Source organism: Callorhinchus milii, unplaced genomic scaffold (genome assembly GCF_018977255.1).
Source record: "Callorhinchus milii isolate IMCB2004 unplaced genomic scaffold, IMCB_Cmil_1.0 Scaffold5, whole genome shotgun sequence".
NCBI classification, from domain to species: Eukaryota; Metazoa; Chordata; class Chondrichthyes; order Chimaeriformes; family Callorhinchidae; genus Callorhinchus; species Callorhinchus milii.
The window spans coordinates 56130246-56144143 of NW_024704746.1; the positions used below are offsets into that span (position 1 = coordinate 56130246).

Here is a 13898-nt window from a genome sequence, read left to right on the forward strand (position 1 = left end):
CAGAATCCAGGGAATTCTAGAAGATCAAAAACAATGCATCCATTATTTCTGCAGCCACTTCTTTTAAAACCCTAGGATGCAAGCCATCAGGTCCAGGGGATTTATCAATTTTTAGTCCTATCAATTTTTCTAGTACTGTTACTTTACTAATATTAATTTCTTTAAGTTCCTCACTAATGTTAGTCTCTTGGTTCCCCACTATTTCTGTTAAGTTTTTATTATCTTCCAACATGAAGACAGAAGCAAAGTATTTGTTTAGTGACTCTGCCATTTCTTTATTCCCCATTATAATTTGGTTATCAGTGCTAGTGCTTCTAATTTAGCAGCTGACAGGATTTGTCCTGGGACCCTGACCATTCATAATATTTATTAGTTATCCTAAGAATATTAAAGTTAAATACGCATGATTTTTTTAAAAAAGGAAGGTTTTCACAATTGAATTGAAATTTAGACTTTGCAAACAAAATTAGAAAAACTTATGTATCAACAATTTTCAAATGGCGACCACAACATTCATTATTGGCAATAATGTAAAAGGAACAGCAGTAAGACTAATGCCTTTCGAGGTTGCTCAGATTTAGAATGCTGAACAGAAATAGAATTTCAACCACACATTTAAGTGTGGACTAGATTGAAATTTAGGGCATTGAATTGAAAACCGGCTTGGTAACTCTAAAAATAGGGCAATTTTTAAAAAAGACCCCCTTTTCTGATTTACAGTCTTTCCTTTTGATGTGTATGTACTTCCAATACTTTTGTGCATGATTTGCATATTCTCTTATCTTTTGGAGGAGGATTGGGTACGATGAAGATTAGTTTCAAATGAACTACTGATTTTGAAATTAATCTGACCATCCTTTAGACAGTTGCCAAACAAAAACAGAAGTTGCTGGGAACATTCAGTAGCTCAGGCAGCATCTATGGAGAAAAGAAAGTGAGTCAACGTTTCGGGTCCACGACCCTTCATCAGAACTGGGGCATATTGGGAGGAGAGGCTTTTAAGGGCTAACAGAGAAGGGGGAGTCAGGGCAAGGAGGACCAAGGAGAAAATGGGGTAGACAACAGGCAATAATGTTACAGTTGAGTTATTGACCTTTATGCAGTTGGGTTATTTAATAATCATTTAAAACAACTTATTGAAGAACTATTGTGCTTTCGCTAGGAATATTTAATTGAGCTCAGGGTAAAACCCTTAGGTCAAATGCTTTGATATTATCGTTAAATCGCCATGAACAACAGGAGCCTGCAGTGCCAGGCACTTCTATACAGTCTTTCATAAGGCTGAAGGGATTAATAAAGGGAGTGTGCCTTTACACTTTACAATGTACATTTTGGCTAGTTCATATGAAAGCCCTATTGTTGGGTTTCTTGCAATTTTCTGTAAGTGTAAATTGCTTTTTTGAGACGGATAAATATTTTTGATAGTTTCTTTCTTTGTCTTTAATCTCCACTTCGGAAAGTCTTTTCCACATTGTACAGAGCTTGACACAGATCCATAATTAAGAACTGTCATATTTCACACAATGCTTGATTTGCAATTGGAACAGTTTCTGTTTATGGATTACTCATGTTTTTCAAGTGAGAATACTAATAATATTTATTTTAAAAAAGTAGGATTCTTCTCCAAATCAATTTGTTTTATTTGCCTCAGTTGTATCCTAATAATAAAGCTGAAAAGTATTTAAACTTAGAATTCAGTAATTAATGAAGTGTTATGAGGAGATGAAGAGGAAAGGTGAAGATAGAAAGAAGGACTGGATGGATTTTTTAAAAAAAAGCAATATTTGAATGCCCATTTTTACTGTATACTGTATACCAGGAGTTGTAACCCTAGCAACCCCACATGAGATCAAATCGCTCAGCGCATTGAGAGGTTTTTAATTAAAATTAAAGTTATATAAATTTGTTGGGCATGGCTGAGAATTTTGTATTGAAAACTTTAATCATTCATGACGTAATTTGAAACAATGTGTTTACCCAATGACCTTAAATATGTATTTTTTAGAATTTTTCTTTCTATTAAGTTCTTATTAATTTACCTTCTAGTTATCATTTCCAGGGGTAATAATTCCTTCAAAAAAATAATAATTTGTTTACGTAAACTGTGACTTTTGTGGGACACTGCTGTGTGCAATTGACTGCCGCGTTTCGCCCACAAACCGTACGGTCAATTCAGTTTACTGTGACGCGCTTTGAGATGTCTAGCAGATGTGATAAGGTGCTATATCAAATGGAAGGAATATTATTATCTTATCTTATTCAGTGTCTAACTTTAAGCAGTATTGTTGAATGTTGTGTGGTTATACAACATTCAACAATACCAGTCATATTTGTTGTTTAATTGACCTAGTCATTTGAATAGATAAAATGTTTGTGTGTTGCAAAACTGCCACTTTTAATCTTTTTCATCAGGCATTTTGAAAGGATTATAATTGATATATTATAACAGAATGGAGAACAAAAATTGGTTGGCAGCATCACATTGTGTTACAGAACATTGAGGATTTATTATCTTCAAATCCTGGAGCAGGAGTGGTTCAGAGAACAGTATTGAGTCTCGACAGTTTTCCTAGAAAAAACTCTTATTTTCAGTACGTAGTTGAGCATATAACAGAGACGTTTCGACAGTGATAAAGGTGCTGTATCAAATGCAATGATTTGTGTTTATAAATTTGGTGATTTGTGCAAAATAGTTGTCTGAAGCACTTACAATTTTTTTAAAACATGTTTTTACAACACAGACATAAAAGCTGAAGGTTAAATATTGAAATTATCTTCAATGCTTTCCTGTACTTAAATGCTTTTCTAACAGTGACCATGACCAGAACTTTATGTATGAATTTCAGAATAAGCAGAACTGCAAGGTTTTGTTACTATAATGTCCAAGGTTGATTTGTTTCTCTAATGCAAAATGATCTTGACAGCAAAGGACAATCCCAGGCTCTACTACAAACCAGCTCCTGGGTCCACCTTCCCATGCCTCGGCCATCCTCTAACTCCAAATGTGAGGAGATGATGGACATCCTCAAGTCCAAAATCAAGGGGATCTGCTCTGCTGCCTCTGCCCTCTCTATCACCACCCAATCCCCCCCCTCCCCATCTGGCTTCCACTTATCCTTCCCTCCACACTTTTGACTCTGGATAAGAGCCAATTTCCTACAGTTGAATAAAAATGCCATTTGTTGATGTTGTTGCTTCGATAACATGTACTGTGAGAGCCAGTGTTAAATTGCACTGATCAAATTCATTAAAACCATTCCCAATCTTCCACAGGAGGATTTTAAAAAATCTTTTCAGGCAGTTTGTCATAAGTATGAAGGTCTCAAACAATGATTTATTAATTTCTGAATGTCTTTGTTCTCCCATTCAGTAAGCACAATGCACTCTGCTGTTAAAATGTTATGATTACTGGCTTTCTACCAATTTATTTACACTGAATATATTGTGTAGTGTGCTGTCTGATACAGCAATTCACCAGTCACCACAATTACAATGTCTCATGTTAAGAAAATTCCAGTCAAATATTTAACATTCCATGATAGCTTCTAGGGTTATTTGTGTAAACCGTACTCGGAAACACTGCATACAATAGTGTTTGACTTGTAGAAGTATCTCATTTGTTGGTTGTCCCAGCATCCTTCAAGCAAAGATTTTTTTCTTCATATGTACATTTGATTTTTTCACGCAATGAATGTCAAGTGCTTTTTTTCTTTAAAAAAGTGATCATTATCAATAAGATAAAGGAGGACTATTTGCACACAGGTCTTATGTTGGCTGGTTGTAGTGTATCCATAACTGGATAATAGGTTGGCTAATAACACAAAGCAGGGATTGAATTTGGGATTGAGTCAAAATCTGAAGCTCATCACTTTGGGGAAGCTTCTCTTCAAGGACAGCAGATCCCAATAAGATCTGTGTACAAAGAGTCCTCCTTTATGGATCCGAGCTCCAGGGGATGTAACAGATGGGCTTTCTCTGGCCCATTTGTAAAGTCCACGATCAAGCAGTGAAGTTGATTTGTGGCAAACATGGGAAACGGCTGCAGGGAGAGAAAGGGCTTTGGCCCATACTGACCTGCCGCTGAGCACCCTGGAGACAGAGTTGGCTTCACAGCGGGCACAGTGATCTATTTACCAAGGGCCTTCACACGAGGACCTAGATTAAGCACCTGGTGCTGAGTAAACCTGGTATACGGCATTGTATTTAGACCTCGAACATCCAGGTGGCTGGCATGTCACACGCTGAAATGTAAAGTTCTTCCCATCACACTGAAGGTAGACATCCGTCAGGTAGTTGATGAGGAAATTCTGAGGCTCGGGGAGAAGCTGTTGGAAGACACTTGTCAGATGTGAAATGTTAAATGACTATCTAGTGACTGTCATCTTGGGCAAGTGGGGAGGGTAAGCCGGATTTTTTGGGTTCTGAACTGGCTAAAGGTTACATGTTTGGCAATGGAATGTCGGAATCGAACCCACTCTCTGTGGCGGTCTCGGAAGACCAGTTTCTCAGCCAGGCGGGTCCATAGTATTCTAGGGCACTGTTGTTGACAGCACGCCAAGGCTGGCTCATCGGCAGGACTTGGAAAGACAGACCAGTCACTGGGGGCAGGGATTCTTCCCACTCACTTCCTGTTAACCCTGCAAGTCAAAGCCCTAGTAGTTCTAGCAGGATAAACAGCGGGAAAGCTTGCCAGACAGTGGTCTCAATGCTAAGCTATATGTTTTTTTTTAGCTGGATAGACTCCATCAGTACCTCAACGTACACTCTGGGGTCCCCAAACCTTGGCTCTTATCAGCATGTGCCTGATACTTTCTGCATCCTTCCAGGGAGAGAGTGTTCATTCCAATAAATATTTCTGGAATTTCCATGGGAAGCATGGAACTCTGATTGGTTTGGATATATTTAAGCATGGTGATTGGTTTCCGCATGTGACACCCAGCTGTCCCCCCAAAATTAGGAAGCATTATCTTTGACTGAGATTACAACAAGAAGATTTCATTTATAGAGCGCCTTTCATGTCGGGAGGACATCCCAAGATGCTGGACAGTTGGGTCAGGACCCAAGCAGGGGGGAAATGGTCAGGGTGAGGGGAGGGAAGGGAGGGAGCGAGGAGGGGGTAGAGAGTCGAGAGGGGAGCTGAAGGCTCGGTCAAAGAGAAAGGTCTTGAGACCGGTCTTGAAGGAGGAAAGGGAGGAGGCGGTGAAGGTACTGGGGGATGGAGTTCCAGAGCCTGGGGGCTGAGAGGCTGAAGGCCCGGCCACCGATGGTAGGGTGGTTGGGGCGGGGGATGTGGAGCAGACCGGAGCCAGAGGAACGGAGGGTACGGGCGGGTAGGTAGCGGGAGATTAAACCTGTACATCAGTAGATTTAATTTACTGGTCAGATACAGATCCCTAATTTCTCATGTAGCAAAACCAATCTATGTGGGGTATGAAACCAGATATTGATGCATCTTTAGCACCAAATAATAACCATAATCCTTGCATTTGATATAATGCCTTGAGAAGGTGTTGAGACGTCTCAAAACACTTCACAGGATTTTATTGTAAAGTGTAGTGACTGTGTATTCTTTAGGTTAAATTAAGTAATTTAAGAGTTATCTGTGAAGAGTGGAGAAAACCAGAATAGCATATAGGTTTTTAATCGCAATATTAGGGCAGTGGTGGATGAGAAAATTTAAGGGCTGGGCACTGATTAGCTTAGTTTCAACAAAGGCCAAATGTCATTGTTCTTAAGAGTGTGGGAAGGGAGGATCATTAGAACAATACAAGTATCAAAATGTAAAAGGAATGAAATAGGAATATTTAATAAAAAGGGAAAGTAAAAAATACTAATGGGTATTGTTTAAAATTCTCTTTGTTGGTTACTTGGGCTTGTCCAACAGTTGTATTGAGAATGTTACAATGAATGGGTATCAAGTAAGCTTTTGAAATCCTTCAGACACTAATTTTTGTAGAATTACTTACAAGTAATTTTTGTGGAGCCCTGTAGCTCAGTGGTTAGAGCACTCGCTTTGCAAGCGAGAGACCTGAGTTCAATTCCAGGCAGGGCGAAACCTTGGGCAAGTTTCCTTACTCCACACGCCTCATAATAATCCCTCCAAAACCAAAAACAATAATTAAATTGGTCATTTTCAATCTACGTCTGTTTGTCGGACATTGCTGTACGCAATTGGCTGCTGCGTTCGCCCACAAATATACAGTTAATTCACTTTACAGTGTGTTCTGTGAAGCGCTTTGGGACGTCCTCCTGACGTGAAAAGTGCAATATCAAATGCCAGGATTATTATTATTATAAGTAACTACAACACACTTCATTAACCGAAAATAAAATACTTGTAAAGAAAGTCTATTCACAGCCCTGAACAAAAGAGAAATTATTTCCCGGTATTAGAGAAAAAATAAATAATAAATAATTCTAGCATTTGATATATCTTTGAACTTCATTTCCCGCGATTCAATGCGATTCCAATGTTTGCCGGGAAGTACTCATGCGACTGGTTAAGACTCATTGAATCGCGGAAAACGTAATCTTCGTAGATTCATAGAATATTTCAGCACAGAAGGCCCATCGTGCTTGTGCTGGCTCTTAGGAAGAGCTATCCAATCAGTCCCATTCCCCTGCAAATTTTTTCTTTTCAAATACCTATCTATCTAGTCTTGAAACTAAAAGAGGATTTTGTAAACTAGCTAACTGATTTAGAGATACTGGAAGGTGTGGAATTGTAATGGAGACCATGCCCTGTAGACGCCATATTTAACTCCCAACTGGATCTGGCATTGCCTATGTGGTTGCTCTGGTTGTTGCAATAATATATTGAGTCTCCTGCATGTTCTGTTTTGTACCATAAGTTGAAGTACACAAACTAATAATAATGTAACTTTTACAAATAATTAAACTGAAACTGAATTGGCCTTAAATTGATGAAGGCACTCAGTATGTAGAGATGCAAATTTGGTTTTCAGTGAGGGGCTACTTATATTTATTTGATCTGACCAATAACATCTACAAGGGAACATTTGTTGGTGTGCACATTTGTGTTGTGTTTGATTGGAGAAAACTTACTTGTAAATAATATTACAGGAAGTGCTGTCATCTTTAGCTTTCATTTTGTGATAACTTCAAAGCTCAGGGCAGATATTCAATTATCAATAAGTTCATATGCCTCACATGTTTTCATGGTTGCTTACTGTCATTTTTTTCCTCACAGAATTCGTCCACAACTTGCTAAAGAAAAGATTGAGGGATGTCACATTTGTACTTCTGTTATCCCCGGGGAACCCCAGTTGATTCTTGGAAAGGATAAAGCATTTACCTTTGACTTTGTTTTCGATATGGACACTCAGCAGGATAGAATCTATGCAAAGTGCACAGAAAAGCTTATTGATGGTTGTCTTCAGGGATACAATGCCACAGTCTTAGCATACGGTCAGGTAAGTATCCTCCACTTTGTGATAGTTCTCTGTATCAATTTTTGAGGAGAAAACTTGCACATGCAAAGATTTTATATATTGTTTTAAAAACTGCCTTTTTAGACAGTGATTGGCCTCAAATGTTAGCCAACAGCTACCACTATTACTATTGCATACTTATGAAGTACTGACTGCCAGTTTATGTATTTCCAGATTCATGTTGATGTGTAATAATCCAAATGCATCATAGTGTACCAGTGAGAGGTGGCCTAAGCTGGGTTTATACAGGAATGTAAGGAATAAAATCCTTCACATTTAGAGGTTTATCTTCTTTGTGCTCACTAAATTGATAAATACAATATTTAGTTATTTTGTAAGACTCTTCATCTCTTCTAATTTTCTCCACTGTTTTGTGGATTGTTGGGTGTTGAACACATCTATTTATAGGGAAATTACTGTATCCACCCATCTCATCTACCAATCTTGTGAACTTTGCGGGAAATGGTGTTAATTGTATAATTTGTAAGTAAAATCATCTTTTAAGAAATGCAAGCAGAATAAATTGGCATTTTCTAAATGATCCATTATTTTATGTGCAGTAATTTTGCCAACTTGTCTTCTCACAGACTGGATCTGGGAAGACTTACACCATGGGGACAGGATTTGATGTCAACAGTACTGAAATTGAGCAGGGTATCATCCCACGTGCTGTCAAACACCTTTATCTTGGTATTGAGCAACGCAAGCAAGCTGCCATTGAAAGTGGACTGCCACCACCGGAATTTAAAGTTAATGCTCAGTTTCTTGAGGTATGATAGGTCCTGTTATTTATGAGGGTCAGAATTGCTGTGCTCAGTTTATATTTAGCAAGATTTCAACATGTCCAGTTGATTTATAGTGGTATCATAGGAACCGTTATCCATATTACTGATTTTTACACCGTGTAACCCCTTTGACAGCTGTTGGTTTAGCTAGGCAAATATAAAAAGCATTCTGTACTGTATGAAAATACTCCTGTTACTAAACTTAACTGATGATGTTTGAGTCTTCACTGCTGAACTTTACTGAATGTGTTTCATCAAGTTGAGAATTAAATGTTTGGATTGTATATTATATAGAATATATTGATGATGTGAATGTCCTAAATGTCCTAAATAACTGCAGAGTTCAATTGAATGAATAAGTGGTAGTCGCTTCACTTATCTATTTTGCCTTATTTCCTTAGTCCACATACTTGCATTTTAGTTGGTAAAAATCAAGTGCTTGGGAAAAATACTTAACATTTCCTAGACACAACATATATTGTGATGCAGATACAGTAGTTCTTTAATGTAATTTGGATTTGAAAACAAAAAGGTTCTTAAGATTAAGAGGATCAAAAGTGAAAGGAAGATATTGGAATAATTTCTGAAGTTTGTAATAAATGCTTGATAAATTTCTTAAATTTTAAAATATGCACTTCTATTGAAATTGATTGCCTTCTTTCTAATTAATTCAGCCTCGTTGTAGTAATAATAATATATCCCACAATGCTAACAAAATAGCCAAAGCATTCTCCCTTTAAACAGCCTGTGAAATTAGTTAGCCTAGTTGGCTTCACTCCAGTCAACAGTGTTCAGCACCAATATTTTAAGAATGGACGATGAGTCCAGTCTTAAAATCTATGTCTAATATCACTGGAAATAATCCAGGATTGACTTGTACAGCACATGTTTTTTGCTGCATTAATATGATGCTGACTCAATGCTTAAGTTTATAAATTTCAGAATTTCACTTAATACCACATGGACTGTATCAAAAACATTTTTAAAAAAATTCAAAGTTTCTCTAGGATCCTGACTTGAAAACATTTATCATGCTTCTCCGGTTTTCACAAACAGTTGCGTTTACCAAGTGTTGAAAAATAGTGGCTTATATTAAAAAAAGTGTCTGTTCTGGGAGAGCTCACAGAAAACTGTCAAACAGTCACTAAATCAAATAGAATTAAGAGCTGCAGAGGCCAATATGGTTAAATAGAAAAGTGTTAAGTATCGGAGATGTGAACAACATACTCTTAGAAGCTAAAAATTATATCTGTCTGAAAATAAGATTTAACTAAATTATAAATACAAGCAAAGCAATGTAAATGTGAATGTAAATTTGTATTTATCGAAGAAGAAAATTGGAGAAGTAGAGAGAAACCATGAAGTATAACATTACAGAGAACATCTCAAGTAAGAAATATAGGTTTTCAAATCTAAACATAGTAATCTAAGAGTGAAATTAAGTGCTAGCTCATTAAAAAAAATCATTCTGGGAAGCCAGAATTTATGGCCGTAGAAGTAGCCAAATTAAATAGTGACTGGCAGAAGAATTACCAGAAGTCAGTAATTGAAGTCAAAGTCTAATTTTGAGGCAAACAAACGAGCTTACAATGTGCCAGAAATAGTTAGAAAGTGAGTATATTAGCACTTAAAACAAAGTATGCAAGTACAAGTCTTAAGAAAGATTGGTATGAATTTCCTGTTTTAACATTTGTGTATAATTGCTAAGTTTGTGAGAGGCTCCTGGATTGAAAGTAAAATTCCATTGATTCGATTTTAACCTCACCATCAACAACATCTTAAATATTTCACATTCTTGCACTCACCTCTTAAACCTGATATTTTTGTAACTTTTGCAAACCCTTACGAGCATATCAGTTCCAGTTTAGAATTATTGGTTTCTGAATGTTCTCTGCATTAATGTGCCATACCCAAGCCATTATTAAATATTAGATCCAAAATAGCCCCACACTATGTTGGATGTTTAACAAACTGTGTAAACTGAATTAATTTTGAAAGATCTTGAAAACTATAGATGCCTTGTCAGTTTTCCCATTGCTGCTGTTTTCTCAGTTAATGTCTGGTAATCAAAATCTTTGTGCTTAATGTTCTGAAATGTTTGCTTTATACTATCTCCTATGCAGCAATTCTCTAATCACCAATTGATATTTATTTTATCTCTTCAAGCTTTATAATGAAGAAATTCTTGACCTGTTTGATTCAGTTCGTGATCTTGATGCAAGAAACAAAAAATCAAACATAAAGATCCATGAAGATGCAAATGGAGGTATTTACACTGTAGGAGTAACAACTCGTACCATTAACTCAGAAGCTGAGGTAAGACTGTAACGGTAAAATGCAAATGCAATGTCTGGCAACAATTGTTGCACAGTAAACTATTTTTGCTATTTCTTTCTTTGGTTCATGTAAACTAAACATTTCCCTGTTCCAAAGAGGAATATCAAAGGTCATTCTTAGAGATTTCTCAACTATATAAAAAAAATCGCATGGGTTGCAAAACCATACCGGAACCAAAACAAATGATCTTATAATGTTGCTGAAATGTTCTGAATTGATTTCAGAATTTGCGTGTCCAAATTAAAGCACATCAGTTGTGTAAATTTTGTGTATGATTTTTGAATACATTAAAATCAAAAGCATCTCAATAAATAAAATGTATATGACACTGTTCAGAGTTGACACTCTCATGCCATTTTTACTGTTTATTTATGTCAAATGCCTGTCTGCGTCAAAACTGATGTAAGTTTGTAAACTTAGTTTTTCAATCAGGTAGACATATCCAATTAAGTTCAGCTGAGGATCTAATTTTTTTGTTGTTTTGCAGATGATGCAGTGCCTGAAGCTGGGTGCTCTGTGTCGTACCACTGCTAGTACACAAATGAATGTTCAGAGTTCTCGCTCTCATGCCATTTTTACCATCCATTTATGTCAAATGCGTGTTTGCGTCAAAACTGATGTAAGTTTCCAAATTGTTAGTATTCAAATATACACGTGTGCTTTATCTTGAGACCAACATAACCTGTTTAGCAACATATTACGAATATGTAATATTAAAAAAATTAGTAGGTTGCAGAGAAGTTTAATATTTCTTATTACATCTTTTCTACATCTTTTCTACATCTTTTTCAGTGTAGCAATCTATTTGCTGATAAACTGCCTATATTTGTTCCCCTACAGTATACTTTCACATCAAATGAACATCTTGAAGCTCAGCATAGTAAAGCAGCAGCCAGCTGGCACATAGCAATGTCCCGTAAACAGAATGACCAATTTTATTTGAATCACTGTTGGCCAGAACACTGGGAGAAACTCCCTTCTCTTTTTGAGTAGGAACATGGGATGCTGAACATCCACCTGAACAGGCAGTTAGGACCTCGGTTTAACATTTCATCTGAAAAATGGTACTTCAAACAATGTAGCAAATCCCCTTCGCATTGGAGTGTTAGGCTGGAGACTCCAATGAAATTTAATGTGGGGCTTGAACCCATAACCTTCAAGAGTGCTACGAACTGAGCCAGGCTGACACATTTAGGGGAAGTTTCTCATGTATTCATGACTTGATAAAATGTCAGTTTTGTTACCTGATAACAGTGACATTTTTAAAAATAAAAAATCATTTTCAGTTGTTTATCTTTGAGGGATATTTTGTATTGTAATCATATAACTTATTTTAAAACTAGCCTTGTGTTCATCACAAAAAGTGCACACTGGATAATTTTTGTAAATTACATGTGATTTTAGCTATTTAAATTTATATATGTATAATTGGTTGAATGCATAAACTTAATTCTGTTCTCAATGCAGGAGGAATTGGACAACAAAGCAATTAGTGAATCAACGCAGATGAATGAGTTTGAAACTCTTACAGCCAAGTTCCATTTTGTTGACCTGGCAGGTTCAGAGAGGCTGAAACGCACAGGAGCCACTGGAGATCGGGCAAAAGAAGGAATTTCCATTAACTGTGGTTTAGTGAGTACAGTACAAGTGGGATTGGGTTACCTCGCACATTCTGGTTCAGAATGATATGAATTAAGTAGAAGGACTATGTATTTTTCAGCTACATACCCCTACATAAAGATGCTTCATCCAAATTTTAAAACATTATTCATAAACCATACACCATGTGTGCAGAGTAAAGGGACATTGACCCTTTTAGTCAATTTTGACTCTGTGACCTTGTGCTATTGAAAACATAGCCCCACATACTGCTTAACTCCCACCCTGTGTGCATATGTATTGTAGATCTCCATGGGTGTTCTTTACGTTACCCCTCCCCCATTGAGGCAACAGCTTTGTTGTACATAGTGATCGTCAACCTTGAAAAGATTAAATATATTCCAGTTACCTCTGCAATCATCCAACAGTTGGGTTTCAATGTATTAAATCCACAGCAAATGGACAAATATTTGAAATAGCCATCTGCCAAGAAGAATGGCAATTGTTCTGATTTTCCTCTTCACCAGACAAGAGCAGCAATATCACTTAGAGTAAAAAAGACATACAAAACCCCGAGCATAATGTTTCATTGGCGCTATCCATAGGACCATAGAAATCTACAGCACAAAAAAGAGGCATTTGGCCTATTATTTCAATGCTGGCTCTTTTAAATCAATCCTTTCAGTATCATTTAGCTGCTCTTACTACCTCTGGTTGACTCCTTTTTAGATATTTTCCTTGTTTTTAGATGTTTAGCTCCCTATTGAAAGCTAATATGGTTTCTGCCTCAACCACCAGACCCAGCATGGCATCCTAACTAGATTGTAGTTTTCTATGAGAGCAGCTGTTCATTTTTTATTTTATTAAAGTCATTTGGAGGCTCTGTGAATCAGTGATTCTCTCTCTTTTCCCCATGAGACATAAAATTGGTATTGCACAAACTTAAAAATCTGCCCCAAACTGCAATCCTTCCTATGAGCCCTTAAGCTTCTGTGATCTTTAACCTTGGAAAGCTTCCAGTATTACACATTAAGGACATGTCAGTTGATCAACACTATTTGTTCTGGTATAATGGAAGCACCCTAACAATGAAAGTCATGTATTTTCATATAACTCAAAGTTGCTGTTTGTTACTCCATATAAAGCTACATGAGAAAGATGGTTCCTTATATTGATGTATGTAGAGAATTATCCTATCATGTAGATCGGACTAAACCAAGAGTCACTTGTATCATATTCTCCCTGAATTTGGGGTAATTTAATATCTAAGCAATATTTGCGATGGTTGGCAGATTATATTCCACACAGCTTCAAAATGCTTTTGAGAAATCCTAAAGAGCAATAAATGGAACATTTTCCATTCCATGACTGTTTAATGTAGTGGAATGGAACTTTTTCCATTCCGCTACATTAAACTTGTATTAATAGACAAGTTTAGGCAGGCTGTGATGTGGATTAACTAACACAGTTAACAAACCCTGTAGTCCTGACCTTAAGGCTATGGATCAAGTCATTTTGGCAAGTCATTCCTGAGGGAGTTTTTTCTTTTGCAATGTATTCCCTTTTCTGCCTCTCAGTTTTACTTGATATTTTATGGTGGGGATGATGTCAAAAATGAAAGAAAAATATATCTAACTTTAAACCAGAGATTCTCCACCAAGTTGCCTATGTTCCTCCTCAAGCCGTTGAAGAGAATGCAGACATCTTACAGTGGGAGCAAGCTAAT

At 36.8% G+C, this 13898-nt stretch overlaps 1 protein-coding gene across 1 annotated transcript in view; it reads left to right on the forward strand.

Moving 5' to 3' along the window:
• The window catches only part of kif21a (kinesin family member 21A), a 101385-nt gene that overhangs the window by 14574 nt on the left and 72913 nt on the right, over positions 1 to 13898 (forward strand). Inside the window, exons 2-6 of the mRNA XM_042334817.1 lie at positions 7211 to 7433; positions 8039 to 8221; positions 10403 to 10552; positions 11061 to 11192; positions 12041 to 12205. Of these exons, the coding sequence (XP_042190751.1) occupies positions 7211 to 7433; positions 8039 to 8221; positions 10403 to 10552; positions 11061 to 11192; positions 12041 to 12205 (853 nt within the window). The remainder of the gene's footprint in view (positions 1 to 7210; positions 7434 to 8038; positions 8222 to 10402; positions 10553 to 11060; positions 11193 to 12040; positions 12206 to 13898) is intronic.